Genomic DNA, 16,526 nt, shown 5'->3' on the forward strand with positions numbered 1-16,526 from the left:
TCTGCTTTGCTGTCAGTTACCAACCATGTATCGGTTTTCGAGCTTCTAAAAATCTGTTGCTCTCTCTCATTTGCTATTGTCTCTTCTATAGAGCCTCTTTGTGTTTGTTTTTTACATTTATTTTTTTAACGTAAATGTTTTAATGGGATTTAGAAAGGAGTGGATATAAACACATTTACTCTTAATAATTATTTATTGAGCACTCATTATATGCCAGAAGTATTACAGGCCTTGGGGACACAATAGTAATAGAGAAGTATAAAAAACAAAAAAAAATTTCTTTTCTCAGAGAGCTAACATTCTAGTTAAGGGAGACAGATACACAGGTAAAAAAAATAATACAGGTATTTCTTACCATCCGAACTTTCACTACTCGAATTCAAGAACCAAAAAGATTCGGAAACAGTTCTAGGTAAGTCTCTTGTTATCTTAACATCTGCTACTTTTTATCTTAAACTCAGGAGCTAAGTTGATTAGAAAAACAGATATGCCTCAATATTCCAACTAGTCAGAATCAAGAACTTAATAGATTTAGATGACCAGGGATACCTGCATATAAGATTTGGTAGTGATGAGGGCTCTAAAGAAAATAAGGAACAAGAAGGAGGTGTGAGAATGGGCAGGAAGTCAGGGAAGACCTCTCTAACGATACCAGCCATGTAGATACCTGAGAAAAAGACAACAACGTTTCATGTACAGGGAATCCTAAGTGCAAAAATTCTGAGCTAGGAGTGTGCTTGGCATTTTTGTGGAACAGCAAGGAAGACAGTGTGGTTGGAGTGGACTGAATGAGTGGGAAAGTAATAGGGGATGAAATAAAAGAGGAAGCCAGGAGTCAGATCATATAGGGCCTGTGGACTATGATAAAGACTTGCCTTTATTCTGAATGAGTTGGGAAACCATTAGAGGCTTTTGAAGGTTGTTTCAAAAACACCACTCCAGGGCTTCCCTGGTGGCGCAGTGGTTGAGAGTCTGCCTGCCGATGCAGGGTACACGGGTTCGTGCCCTGGTCCGGGAGGATCCCGCATGCCGCGGAACGGCTGGGCCCGTGAGCCATGGCCGCTGAGACTGCGCGTCCTGAGCCTGTGCTCCGCAACGGGAGAGGCCACAACAGTGAGAGGCCCGCGTACCGCAAAAAAAAAACAAAAACCAAAAAACCAAAAAACACCATCCTAATTAGCCTGAAAAACAGCAATATTAAAAGAAAAAAACCCATAAGGGGGACAATGATGTTAATTACCAGTACTGTCCACATATATTTATCACTGACTATGTTCTAAATAAGTCTCTGAAATTCTAGGGCTATGTGTTTCCTAGAGAATGAGTTCTTGACTTTTCAATTGCATTGTGACTTTAGCTCCCAAGTAGAAATGACAAAGGGTACTGGTTATCCCTAACTGCAAGAAAACCACAGTAATTTCAACTGTACTCCTGTTTTTAGCTTAACAGCATTAATAAACGTGTTCATCATAAAATCTACCAATACTTCTTTTATAGTAACAATAGTTAACTGAAGATCACATTATTGTAATTTATTAATTCTTTACTTGGGACAAATAGCTCACCTGGGACAAAAAATTCTGTTGGCATAAACCAATGAAACTCCAAATGAAATCCCAAGTGAATAGCCTTCAAGGTGACAAGAAAAATCAAGTAGAGAACGGACACTGTGCCTGTAAGGAAAAATTCAGAAACCATTTATCAACTTTGTTTTACAGACTATTTCAAAATCAAGTTTTGTTTCTATATTCTCAGCATAGTTTGGAAAATTATTACCTTTGTTGTTTATGCCCACTAAAACCCAGGTAAGATCTAAAGAACAGAAAGAAGCTATGTGAGATATCAAAAGACAAAGCAAAAAACTATGTAGTAGGCCTAAGAAGAACTTATGACCTGAGTTTAGTGGAAGATACATGCAGAGAGTCCATTATAAAATTGTAAGGTTACATAGGAGAGAAAAAACAACCTGAAACTGACTCTTATTCTTTGTATTGAAAGTATTAGAGGGGAATTCCCTGGCGGTCCAGTGGTTAGGACTTCTCGCTTTCACTGCTGAGAGCGCAGGTTCAATTGCTGGTCGGGGAACTTCAAGATCCCGCAAGCTGTATGGCGTGGCCAAAAAATAAAGAAATAAATAAAAAATTTTAAAATGAAAAGGAACGGGTAAAATTAACTTAAAAAAAAGTATTAGAGACAGTCAATAAGTTGGAAAAGTCTGTCAAAATATTTAGTATAAGAAAGAAAAAAGAAAGAAAAGTAGTAAATGTGGATTATAAACTTATTTGAGAAAGGCAATAAGCCACATAATCCATGAACAATCTGATCTACTATCTAGATGAAGTTTTGATTGAGCAGTACTACTTGCTAGATGGAAAGATTCCAGATTCCATTCACTTGTGTAAATGCCCACTTTATGCAGGGTAAAGTGGGCATTCAGAATTTCAGGATTTTTAAGTAGTCTAGATGTTAGAGGATTTAAGGAATTAAGTCCAGTCATTATGGAGTAGAGTCAAGAAATCCAGAAAGGTTTCTAGAGGAATTAGATTCTAATTTCTCTAAAGAAGCTTTATATAGTTTTAAAAGTGAAAGTACCACGAAAAAGGGCAAAAGAAAAATATCCTCAAGGAGGTAGAGAATAATTAACCTGGTTAGAAGCCTAGTGATTGTTTTGCCCAACTGAGCAAATTCTTCTATAAGTTTACATGCTAACTTTTAAAGATCTGTTCCATGGGAAAGTCGGCAAGCAAATCAGGAAACCACAAATGAGCTATATAAGCTCTGCTGTGGGTTTGGAGGTTAGCTGATTCAGAAAGGATGAATATAAGAGGCTAAAGCTTATATAACCACAACTCTTCATTTTCTGTGTGTGTCTGTGGTAGTCAGTCTTACAGTGAATCCTGTTGTGAGGCAGAGGTATAGAGAAATATCCTTACCTCCTCCTTTGGTCTTCTGAAAACCCAAAGCCACCTCCTTGATGTGATGAGTAATCTAATTATTTCATACTCTAGGCCGCCTACCAAGAGGTCAGAACTATAGGGAGGAGGTGAAATCCTATTATCTATTTAGGTTATCAATTCTTTATGAATGATATCCTTGTCTTTAGTTAACCAGATCTGAGCTTTCATAGGGGTTCCTTTTCTAAAACAGGTCTCACAAAAAGAAGTCTGTTCCTTTAAGGAGGCAATAGTGTTCTAAAAAAGAAAAAGCACAGAGGAAGAGAGCAGAAGCAGAATAAACCTAAGGAGCTTCAGCTAGAGAACAATATCCCAGGTTGAAAGTCAAGTGATAATTTTGTGCTATACTCTTAAATAGATACTATAGGAAAAAAATATTCCATAACCTCCCTTAGTAAGTTCTAATATTTCCAACCCTTAGAATTGAGAATTCCTAAATTATCCACTTTGGATCTCTCCTGCTGAAATCTTAGTTTACTTCCTCTAGCTGTTCTCTTAGAGGAAATGAGGAATAGTTGTTCAGTAAGGATAGAATGGAAACCACAGCAACTCATCCTTTTTTCTCTTTTTTTAAATTTGCTTGAACCGGGTCTTAGCTGTGGGAGTTGGGCTCCTTAGCTGCAGCTTGAGGGCTACTTAGTTTTGGCATGCAAACTCTCAGTTGCAGCATGCATGTGGGACCTAGTTCCCTGACCAGGGATCAAACCCAGGCCCCCTGCACTGGGAGCGTGGAGTCTTATCCACACTGTGCCACCAGGTAAGTCCTTTTTTTTTTTTTTTAATGCACCCAGCAACTCATCTTAAAAAGGGACTTGGACTTGAAATGGTCATCTATATTTTTCTTTTTTTTTAAAGATGTTTTTTGATATGGACCATTTTTAAAGTCTTTATTGAATTTGTTACAATACTGCTTCTGTTTTATGTTTTGGTTTTTTTGGCTGCGAGGCATGTGGGATCTTAGCTCCCCCACTAGGGATTGAACCTGCTCCCCCTGTACTGGAAGGTGAAGTCTTAACCACTGGACTGCCAGGGAAGAGCCCATCTATATTTTTCTCTCTTCCAAACTCCATAAAGAAAACCAAAAAGCAGGGTAACATATGCATGAACAAATTAAACATAGATGAACAGGCCTGGAAGGTTAAGTATTGATATTTCCCCAGTCAGACCATATTTCCACAGAATCCAGCATGTATTCTACTACACAGAGGCTCTATAACACAGTGCCTTGGCTTACCTAGGATATTAAATTTTGAAAAAAATGAAGGAGATTTGAAATTAAGCAGTGGCAGGAGGAGCCCCATGAGGTAAAAGGGCACTGTCTTGGACTTATTCCACCACTTTTCAAACTGCTGGAGTCCCGAGTCATTGGTGTAGAAAATCATAGAGATCATAGAGCCATTGTCAGGATGGTCACCACTCCTGGCACTTGGACAAATCACTGCAATAGGGAAGCAACAGATTAGAGAAGGCAACAAAGAACAGAAAATTACTACCCCCAAGACTGACACTTGTTCTGCCAACCGCAATTTTTACCATGAATGCTAAGTTTCTTCTTTCTGGAAAAAAACAGAGGGTTATATTTAGATATATTAGGAACCCTTTTTATTTATTTTTATTATTTATTTTTATTGAAATATAGTTGATTTACAGTGTTGTGTTGGTTTCAGGTATACAACAATGCGATTCAGTTATTTATATATTTATATATTCTTTTTCAGATTCTTTTCCATAATAGGTTATTAGAAGATATTGAATACAGTTCCCTGAGCTATACAGTAGGTCCTTGTTATCTATTTTATATATACTTATATTAGAAACCTTTTACCTATAAATAATTGAAGGTAGGAGAATGTTAGAAAATTTTGAGGTATAGCCTTAATTTCTACTTGAAATTATAAAATTATCCTACCAAATATCCTTTGGTCCCATTGCTAGAGAGAAAATACTGGGTTGGATGATATTTGATCCTATTTATATAATAATATAAGAAATATCATACAGGTAATTGTTCACTGTGCTAATAACCCACACAAAGGCCAAAGAACAGGTTTCTTCTAACAATAAACAAAATCTCTGGGTTTGGAATAGAAAGTGGACACCATCAAAACATCTGCCATGGTATTGCCAAAATCTAATTATTGCTTATAGCTTAAGAATCTTGAATTCCAGCAATCCACAGTAACTGTCCTGGACGTTTATCACAACTTGTAGCAGCTTAAGAGCCCAGATGATATCCAGAGAACTGGGAAGCGAGTAAAACGTATTTTTCCTAACACTGATCTTCTGTTAGCAGAGAGAATACAAATCATTCTCACTGTTTCTAGTTTCGTAATAGTACTTCTTCTAATAATCAGCTCTTTGTAAAGAATGTTTAATGCTAGTGAAAAATGCTGACAATTTAATTCTCTATCCGTTATTTCGCATACCACAAAACCAAACAGTTTTCTTTCACCTTTTTTCTTAGCACTTTAACATGCACATTTTTCTTCTATGCTCTGGAGAGAAGTAAATTAACTTTAATTTTTGTGCTAATAACTGTGCTAATAATTACAGTGGTAAAGAGCACAGGCTATGGAAGTATATTGACTGAATAAAGAATCTCGACTCTGTCACTTAATAGTTATGTAACCTTGGGCAAGTCACTAACTTCTCTGTACCTTGGTTTCTGCATAGAAAATGAGAGAAAAGATCTACCTTATGGAGTTGCTGTAAAATATTTAGAACAATGCCTGCACACAGTAAGTATCCAATAAATGTGAGCTGTAATTTTAAATATTAACTGAGACGGACTGTTTCATACTCTATTTAATACACTGTTCAAAATAAACCAAAGAATCAAGAAGTGCTACTATCAACATATCACTATGCAAACTAAACTGACTTTGCTGATGGTGCTCTCCAAATTATCACTGTAATTGTGATATTTATGAACTCAAGTGAAGAAATCCTATTAGATATTAATAAACTAGTTTTATCAATAGATATCACAATAGCTATAGTAAAATGAATTTCTCTTTTAAGACAAGTATGTTACTTGGTCTTTTGAAAATTCTGAGGTAAGGAACAGTGTGCAAGAGATATATGTTTAAATTATACTAAAATACTTTAGTATAATTATTGAAAACTGTGTATGTGTGTGTTCACAGAAATAAAAGCTGATACTTCACTCATTTTCTAGTGTTAATAAATGACAGGTTAATCCGTTTAATCAAGGGGTAAAATAAGACACTGAATAGAAAACATGGGAATGTACGCTTTATGAGAGGAGAAACTCTTATCTGTCCATTATATCCCAGAGCCTAGAACAGTTCCTCACAGGTAATAGGCTTAATAAATATGCATTGAATGAATTGTCCTCTTAGTGATCAATGTGTACCTCCATGAAAATGCTATGAATTCAGTATCTCTGAAACTTAAACACATAAAAGCTTTAGGTGATGTTAGTTACACTGTTAACCAGGTTATTTTATCTCTTCTATTCACTCTTCCTATGACTGCCATATTGGATAAACCCATAGGCTACAAATGTTTATTTTTAATAAATTAATTAAAAGAAACTTTTCTAAGAGATTAAGGGTTTTTTTGGACAAATCTTTAATTTATTTTTCTGTATTTACTAACCTTGGTTCATTATTAGGAAATTTAGGCCACAGATTTGTATATCTTAAATATTACTAACTAAAACAATAAATATCTAAAACTAAGTTAACAAACTGAGAACTATGGTTCTAGACTTCCAAAACAATTAGCAGTGATATAGGTTCTTCAAAATGTGTATTGATCATAGGCAAATATGGATACTATAGATGTGAGCTATAACTGGATTGAATAATATGAACTAAATATTGTTTAGCTCACATTAACACAAAATTTTGTGGAGTATTTTTTTTTTAAACATACTGACTGCCAACAACTTAATAGTGGCTTACTTAACATAATGATTTTATGCTGGTCATTTACCTAAAATAAAGTTATAGGTTCTACCTTAAAGCATTTTTGAAGCGAGGTGATGAATAAAGAAACAAGCCAAACTTTCAATTCCAAACTACTTACCAGGGTTGCTATCGTTGGTGCTCAGTATTGCATCTGTGTCATTAATGTGATGAATAAAGTCTAAAAATTAAGGGGAAAATATAGTTTAATACTGAATGAAAGATGCTAAATCAGTCACCCTCTAAAGTCTTTTACTTATAAAAATCTTTTAAGATCTACTGTGTGGTAATATTACCTAGTACACTGAACAAAGGCTACTTCACTGTTAACATAGCTTTACCTTCTTCAGCTTTCTCTACTTACAGGAACAATGTCATTGGTGTCACAGTCCCACTGTGTTTTACATGATTGAAGATTTTTTAAAAAAACTACTCACAAGGCTGAATTTAGTTAAAAGCCCTGGAATAAAGACAGTGTGCACAATTTTTTTACCTATACGGACACTAATTTATATAAGTGTAGTTACATCTTACATAATAAAGTTCTAAAGTCTGCAAAAGGGGTAAAGCCAGTACTCATAACAGCTGAGTTTATCTGGAAAAACACTTAAAGTTTTTACAAAGTATAGGACGTGCTATTATAAACTGAAGGCTATATAGTAATTATTGCTCACAAGCACCATTAAGTAATAATAAAAGAAGTAGCAAAACAAAAAGCTAATGCAGATACCTGAGCATTCATGTCATTCTACAGTGAATGAGAGAATGGGTAAAGAATATGTTTTTACTTGCCTGAGGGAATTTACTTTATTCTGTTTGATGTTAACCTTTTATAACCTTAGTAAGCATTAATAAAAGTAATGTAAAACTTAAAAATAGGATGATAAAAAATGCTGGAGTAAGTTAAATATGTGAATTATTCATTCCATTGTACATTAAATATGTGAATTATATTGTAAGTTATATAAAAGTAAGTTAAATATGTGAATTATTTATCTCCATTGTAAAGTAAGTTAAATATGTGAATTATTCATCTCCATTGTACGCCTCTCAAGATAGAATGAAAGAAGTAGTCTAGTGCTCTAGGTTTTTACAGTTATCTCCAGGGCTTATTAGTGATTTAAGATAGGAAGTTATGAATCTTTAAGGAATCCCTGGTGCCAAAGACTTACATAACGCTAGTAAAACCTTGATACCAAGTATACTGGGTTGAACTGTATTCTCCCCAAATCCATGTCCATCGGGAAACTCAGAATGTGACCATATTTGGAAACAGACTCTATGTAGAGATAATCAAGTTAACATTAGGTTATACTGGATTAGGATAGGCCCTAAATTTAGTGACTGGTGTCTTTAATAAGAACAGGAAATTTTGGACACAGAGACACTGAGGGGAGATGGCCATGTGAAGGCAGAAGCCGAAACTGGAGTGATACACCTACAACTCAAGGAATACCAAAGACTGCCAGCAGTCGATCACCAGAAACTAGAAAGAGGCAAGAAAGGCTTCTTCCCTAAAGGCTTCAGAGGGAGCAGAGAGCCCTACAGATACTTTGATTTTGGACTTCTAGTTTCCAGGACCGTGGGAGAGAACAAATTTCTCTTGTTTTAAGCCAAACAGTTCATGGTAATTTGTTACAGCAGCCCTAATACATCAAGGCTCAATGAGGACAGTATGAGAAAGAAAAACTCTAGGCCACTATCTCTTATGAAGAGACACAAAAGTTCTAAATAAAATATTACTCCCACTCCTCCCAAAAGTAAACTGAATCCAGTAAGAAAATTTAAAATAAACATCATGACTTACAAACTAATTTAAGTTTGTCCCAGAATATAAGTATGATTTAAATATTATAAAATGTATTCACTTAATTATCCATATTAACAATTTAAAGGAGAAAAGCTTTACAATCATTTCAAGAGATGTAGATTAAGTATTTAATAAAATCCAGCACACATTAATAAAAATGCTTAAGAAAACAATAGGCTAGAACATCTCTGAATTACTAAAGGGTACAACCCTTTGATCCTACAACTAATGCAATATGTAATGGTGAAACATTAGAAAGATTTCCTCAGAAACAATATAAGGATGTCTACCAGCACTGCATCCATACAACTTTACGGTTAAAAAAAGATAAATATATCTAGATGTATATATATGTAAACATATATACATGTGTGTGCATGTGCCTGTGTGTATATATGTACATATTAAATATAAATGTATGCATACAGATATGAATCATTCAAAAAATAATAACTAGAGAGGAAGAACTTTTCACTATTCATAGATGACATAACTACCTAAATAGAAAATCAAAAGTGAATCTACAAAATTATAAGCAATAAGAGTTCAACACATTTACTAGATTCAAGATAAATATTAAAAATTTAATTAGGTTCTTTTATTATAACAGCAACAAATAACCTGAATTTTTTATACTTAAAAACTATATCATGAGAAGCAAGAAAAACTACAATTCTGCAGCCTGTGGAAGGAAAACCATTCACAGAAAGATAGACAAACGAAAAGGCAGAGGACTATGTAACAGATGAAGGAACAAGAAAAACCCTCAGAAAAACAACTAAATGAAGTGGAGATAAGCAACCTTCCAGAAAAAGAACTCAGAATAATGATAGTGAAGATGATCCAGGAGCTTGGAAAAAGAATGGAGGCAAAGATCGAGAAGATGCAAGAAATGTTTAACAAAGACCTAGAAAAAGTGAAGAACAAACACCTAGAAGAATTAAAGAACAAACAGAGATGAACAATACAATAACTGAAATGAAAAATATACTAGAAGGAATCAATAGCAGAATAACTGAGGCAGAAGAATGGTAAGTGACCTGGAAGAGAGAATGGTGGAATTCACTGCCACGGAAGAGAATAAAGAAAAAAGAATGAAAAGAAATGAAGACAGCCTAAGAAACCTCTGGGACAACATTAAACGCAACAACATTCACATTATAGGGGTCCCAGAAGAAGAAAGAGAGAAAGGACCCGAGAAAATATTTGAAGAGATTACAGTCGAAAACTTCCCTAACATGGAAAGGAAACAGCCCCCAAATCCAGGAAGTGCAGAGAGTCCCAGACAGGGTAACCACAAGGAGAAACATGCCAAGACACATAGTAATCAAACTGACAAAAATTAAAGACAAAGAAAAATTATTAAAAGCAACTAGGGAAAAATGACAAATAACATACAAGGGAACTCCCATAACGTTAACAGCTGATTTCTCAGTAGAAACTCTACCAGCTAGAATGGAGTGGCACGTTGTATTTAAAGTGATGAAAGGGAAGAACCTACAACCAAGATTACTCTACCCAGCAAGGATCTCATTCAGACTGACAGAGAAATCAAAAGCTTTATAGACAAGCAGAAGCTGAGATAATTCAGCACCACAAAATCAACTCTCCAACAAATGCTAAAGGAACTTCTCTAACTGGGAAACACAAGACAAGACAGGGACTTACAAAAACAAACCCAAAACAATTGAGAAAATGGTAATAGGAACATACATATTTGATAATTACTTTAAATGTGAATGGATTAAATGCTCCAACCAAAAACACAGGCTTGCTGAATGGATACAAAAACAAGACCCATATATATGGTATCTACAAGAGACCCACTTCAGACCTAGGGACACATACAGACTGAAAGTGAGGGGATGCAAAAAGATATTCCATGCAAATGGAAATCAAAACAAAGCTGGAGTAGCAATACTCATACTAGATAAAATAGACTTTAAAATAAAGAATGTTGGGCTTCCCTGGTGGCGCAGTGCTTGAGAGTCCACCTGCCAATGCAGGGGACACAAGTTCGTGCCCTGGTCCGGGAATATCCCACATGTCGTGAAGCGGCCAGGCCCGTGAGCTATGGCCGCTGAGCCTGCGCGTCTGGAGCATGTGCTCCGCAATGGGAGAGGCCACAACAGTGAGAGGCCCAAGTACCGCAAAAAAATAAAAATAAAAAAAATAAAGAATGTTACAAGAGACAAGGAAGGACATTACATAATGATCAAGGGATCAATCCAAGAAGAAGATATAACAATTATAAATATATATGCAACCAACAGAGGAGGACCTCAATACATAAGGCAAATGCTAACAGCTATAAAAGATGAAATTGACAGCAACACAATCATAGTGGGGGAGCAACACCTCACTTACACCAATGGACAGATCATCCAGACAGAAAATTAATAAGGAAACACAAGCTTTAAATGACAAAGTAGGCCACATAGATTTAATTGACATTTATAGGACATTCCATTCGAAAACAGCAGATTACACTTTGTTCTCAAGTGCACACGGAACACTCTCCAGGATAGATCACATCTTGGGTTACAGATCAAGCCACAGTAAATTTAAGAAAATTGAAATCACATCAAGCATCTTTTCCGACCACAACGTTGTGAGATTAGAAATAAATTACAGGGAAAAAAAACATAAAAAACACAAACAGGACGTCCCTGGTGGTGCAGTGGTTAACAATCTGTCTGGCAATGCAGGAGACACAGGTTCAAGCCCTGGTCTGGGAAGATCCCACATGCCACGGAGCAACTAACCCATGAGCCACAACTACTGAGCCTGCGCTCTAGAGCCCATGAGCCACAACTACTGAGCCTCTGTGCCACAACTACTGAGTCTGCGCTCTAGAGCACGTGCTATGTGACAAGAGAAGCCACCGCAATAGGAAGCCTGTGCACTGCAATGAAGAGTAGTCCCTGCTCTCCGCAACTAGAGAAAGCCTGCGCACAGCTATGAAAACCCAATGCTGCCAAAAATAAATAAATAAAATAAATAAATTAAAAAGAAAAAACACAAACACATGGAGGCTAAACAATACGTTACTAAAAAACCAAGAGATCACTAAAGAAACCAAAGAGAAAATCAAAAATACCTAGAGACAAAAGACAATGAAAACACGATGGCCCCAAAACCTATGGGATACAGCAAGAGCAGTTCTAAGAGGGAAGTTTATAGCACTACAATCCTACCTCAAGAAACAACAAAAATCTCAAACAATCTAACCTTACACCTAAAAGAACCAGAGAAAGAAGAACAAACAAAATCCAAAATCAGTAGAAGAAATCATAAGGATCAGAGCAGAAATAAATGAAATAGAAACAAAGAAAACAATAGCAAAGATAAATGAAACTAAAAGCTGGTTTTTTGAGAAGATAAACAAAATTGATAAACCTTTAGCCAGACTCATCAACAAAAAGAGGGAGAGGACTCAAATCAATAAAATTAGAAATGAAAATGGAGAAGTTACAATGTACACCACAGAAATACAAAGCATCATAAGAGACTACTACAAACAACTCTATGCCAATAAAATGGACAACCTGGAAGAAATGGACAAATTCTTAGAAAAGTATAACCTTCCAAGACTGAACCAGGAAGAAGTATGAACAGACCAAGCACAAGTAATGAAATTGGAACTGTGATTAAAAATCTTGCAACAAACAAAACTCCAGGACCATATGGCTTCACAGATGAATTCTATCAAACATTTAGAGAAGAGCTAACACCCATCCTTCTCAAACTCTTCCAAAAAATTGCAGAGGAAGGAACACTCCCAAACTCATTCTACGAGGCCACCATCACTCTGATACCAAAACCAGACAGAGATACTACAAAAAAAGAAAATTACAGACCAATATCACTGATGAATATAGATGGAAAAATCCCCAACAAAATGCTAGCAAACAGAATCCAACAACATATTAAAAGGATCATACACCATGATCAAGTGGGATTTATCCCAGGGATGCAAGGATTCTTGCATTAATATGCAAATTAATCAATGGGATACATCATATTAACAAATTGAAGAATAAAAGCCATATGATCATCTCAATACATGCATAAAAAGCTTTTGACAAAATTCAACATCCATTTATGATAAAAACTCTCCAGAAAGTGGGCACAGAGGGAACCTACCTCAACATAATAAAGGCCATATATGACAAACCCACAGCAAACATCATTCTCAATGGTGAAAAACTGAAGGCATTTCCTCTAACATCAGGAACAAGACAAGGATGTCCACTCTCGCCGCTATTATTCAACATAGTTTTGGATGTCCTAGCCATGATAATCAGAGAAGAAAAAGAAATAAAAGGAATACAAATTGGAAAAGAAGAAGTAAAACTGTCACTGTTTGCAGATGACATGATACTATACATAGAGAATCCTAAAGATGCCACCAGAAAACTACTAGAGCTAATCAATGAATTTGGTAAAGTTGTAGGATACAAAATTAATGCACAGAAATCTCTTGCATTCCTATACACTAATGATGAGAAATCTGAAAGAGAAATTAAGGAAACACTCCCATTTACCACTGCAACAAAAAGAATAAAATACCTAGGAATAAACCTACCTAAGGAGACAAAAGACCTGTATGCAGAAAACTAAAAGACACTGATGAAAGAAATTAAAGATGATACAAACAGATGGAGAGATATACCATGTTCTTGGATTGGAAGAATCAACATTGTGAAAATGACTATACTACCCAAATCAATCTACAGATTCAATGCAATCCCTATCAAACTACCACTGGCATTTTTCACAGAACTAGAACAAAAAATTTCACAATTTGTATGGAAACACAAAAGATCCCGAATAGCCAAAGCAATCTTGAGAACGAAAAATGGAGCTGGAGGAATCAACCTCCCTGACTTCAGACTATACTACAAAGCTACAGTAATCAAGATAGTATGGTACTGGCACAAAAACAGAAATACAGATCAATGGAACAGGATAGAAAGCCCAGAGATAAACCCACGCACATATGGTCACCTTATCTTTCATAAAGGAGGCAACAGTATACAATGGAGAAAAGACAGCCTCTTCAATAAGTGGTGCTGGGAAAACTGGACAGCTACATGTAAAAGAATGAAATTAGAACACTCCCTAACACTATACATAAAAATAAACTCAAAATGAATTAAAGACCTAAATGTAAGACCAGACACTATAACACTCTTAGAAGAAAACATAGGCAGAACACTCTTTGACATATATCACAGCAAGATCCTTTTGACTCACCTCCTAGAGAAATGGAAATAAAAACAAAAATAAACAAATTGGACCTAATGAAACTTAAAAGCTTTTGCACAGCAAAGGAAACCATAAACAAGATGAAGAGACAACCCTCAGAATGCGAGAAAATATTTGCAAATGAAGCAAGTGACAAAGGATTAATCTCCAAAATTTACAAGCAGCTCATGCAGCTCAATATCAAAAAAACAAACAACCCAATCCAAAAATGGGCAGAAGACCTAAACAGACATTTCTCCAAAGAAGATATGCAGATTGTCAACAAACACATGAAAGCATGCTCAACATCACTAATCATTAGAGAACTACAAATCAAAACTATAGTGAGATATTACCTCACACCAGTCAGAATGGCCATCATCAAAAAATCTACAAACAATAAATGCTGGAGAGGGGGTGGAGAAAGGGGAACCTTCTTGCACTGTTGGTGGGAATGTAAATTGATACAGCCACTATGGAGAACAGTATGGAGGTTCCTTAAAAAACTAAAAATAGAACTACCATACAACCCAGAATCCCACTACTGGGTATATACCCTGAGAAAACCATAATTCAAAAAGAGTCATGTACCACAATGTTCACTGCAGGTCTATTTACAATGGCCAAGATATGGAAGCAACCTAAGTGTCCATCGACAGATGAATGGATAAAGAAGATGTGAAAAAAAAAAAAAAAGATGTGGCACATATATACAATGGAGTATTACTCAGCCATAAAAAGAAACGAAATTGAGTATTTTGTAGTGAGGTGGATGGATCTAGAGTCTGTTATATGAGTGAAGTAATTCAGAAAGAGAAAAACAAATACTGTATGCTAACACATATACATGGAATCTAAAAAGAAAAAGAAAGTTATGTAGAACCTAGGGGCAGGACAGGAATAAAGACACAGGTGTAGAGAATGGACTTGAGGACATAGGGAGGGGGAAGGGTAAGCTGGGACGAAGTGAGAGACTGGCATGGACTTATATATACTACGAAATGTAAAACAGACAGTTAGTGGGAAGCAGACACATAGCTCAGGGAGATCAGCTTGGTGCTTTGTGACCACCTAGAGGGGTGGGATAGAGAGGGTGGGAGGGAGATGCAAGAGGGAGGAGATATGGGGATATATGTATATGTATAGCTGATTCACTTTGTTATACAGCAGGAACTAACACACCACTGCAAAGCAATCATACTCCAATAAAAGTTTTTAAAAAAAAAAGACCCAATGCAGCCATAAATAAATAAACAAACAAATAATTTTTTTTTAAGAAGGAAAGAAAACAGGTGAGGGGAACATGAAGGTTCTTTATGTTGTTCCATTTAATTTGTACATGTTTGAAATTTTCTATAATAAAAAGTATGTGTATTTGAATATTAAACTAAAACTGCTTTACTAAAGAAAAAATATTTTAGGGCCCTGAGAATAAAATAAGTCTAAAAATAAGATATGTAAGACCTTTATCAATAAAAATTTAAAAGATATTTAAAAAGACCTAAATAAATGGAGAACTATTCCATGCCACGATCATGGACAGTAAGACTCAGTATCCTAATGATATTATTCTCTCCACATTTATATATCCAATGCAATGCCAATCAAATTCTAAAGTCAGTACCCTAATGACATCAATTATGGTAGTGGTTGATACATTAAGGTACACTGATAAATTCAATACAATTTCAATCAAATTCTGATTGGAATTTTTTGTGGAATTTGACAAGTTGATTCTAAAATGTATGTGGAAGAGTTGTGGACCATAATGAAAAAGACTGAGTAATTTGAAAGTAAAAGAAAAACTTCTGAACCAGAGAGCCACCATAGACCAAGTGAAGATAAGTCACTAACTGGAAGATATTTGCATACATTAATGAATAAATATTAGTATCAAAACTTTACAAAGAGTTCCTATAAATAAATAAGAAAAAGACCAACAATCCAAAAGAAAAATGGGCAAAGGATATAACAAGCTATATAATGTCCAATTAAGAGAAGATGTCTAGGATCATTCCTTATGAGGAGAAATGCAAATTAAACCATATCCCGACTGGCAAAATTTAAGTCTGATAATATCAAGTGTGGATGAGGATGTGGAACAAGGGGAAGTTTCATAAACTGTTGGCAGGAATACAACTGGTATAAGAATGATAAAGAACAATCCCGTAATTTCTAGTGAAGTTGAAAATGTGAATATTCTAAGTTCCAGCAATTTGTCTTATAGGTACATAGTTTGAAGAAACTCTCCCACATATACACAAGGAGACAAACAATGATGTTTAACAAAATCTTGTTTGTAACAGGAAAGTACATAACTGAAAACAAATTAAATAGCAAGAGAATGGATAAAGAAGTCATGGTACATTCATATTATGGAATAAAGCAGTTAAATTGAACTAGAACAATGTATTATTGAAGATGATTACAGAAAAAAGCAAGTTGCAATAGCATTTATACAGATTAAAAACATGCAAAATAATATGGTATGTTGCTTATATATTTATATAGTAAGATAACAAAAACATGTAGGTACCATTATTTTGTACCAAAATTAGGGAAGAAGGAAAATGAAATTGA

General features: G+C 35.3%; 1 protein-coding gene across 17 annotated transcripts in view; it reads right to left on the reverse strand.

Moving 5' to 3' along the window:
* SLC38A9 (solute carrier family 38 member 9) overlaps positions 1 to 16,526 on the reverse strand; it is a 114,033-nt gene that overhangs the window by 47,765 nt on the left and 49,742 nt on the right. For all 17 annotated transcript variants that reach the window (XR_003792579.1, XR_003792575.1, XR_003792577.1 and 14 more), the window contains 3 exons: positions 7,008 to 7,067; positions 4,189 to 4,392; positions 1,566 to 1,673 (listed from right to left, as the gene is read on the reverse strand). Coding sequence is in view for 9 of the 17 variants with exons in the window: in XM_029215930.1 (XP_029071763.1) it covers positions 1,566 to 1,673; positions 4,189 to 4,392; positions 7,008 to 7,067 (372 nt within the window). In the remaining 8 variants the exon portion in view is untranslated. The remainder of the gene's footprint in view (positions 1 to 1,565; positions 1,674 to 4,188; positions 4,393 to 7,007; positions 7,068 to 16,526) is intronic.

This window comes from Monodon monoceros, unplaced genomic scaffold (genome assembly GCF_005190385.1).
Source record: "Monodon monoceros isolate NGI ecotype Baffin Bay Population unplaced genomic scaffold, NGI_Narwhal_1 Super_Scaffold_12, whole genome shotgun sequence".
Lineage (NCBI taxonomy): Eukaryota > Metazoa > Chordata > Mammalia > Artiodactyla > Monodontidae > Monodon > Monodon monoceros.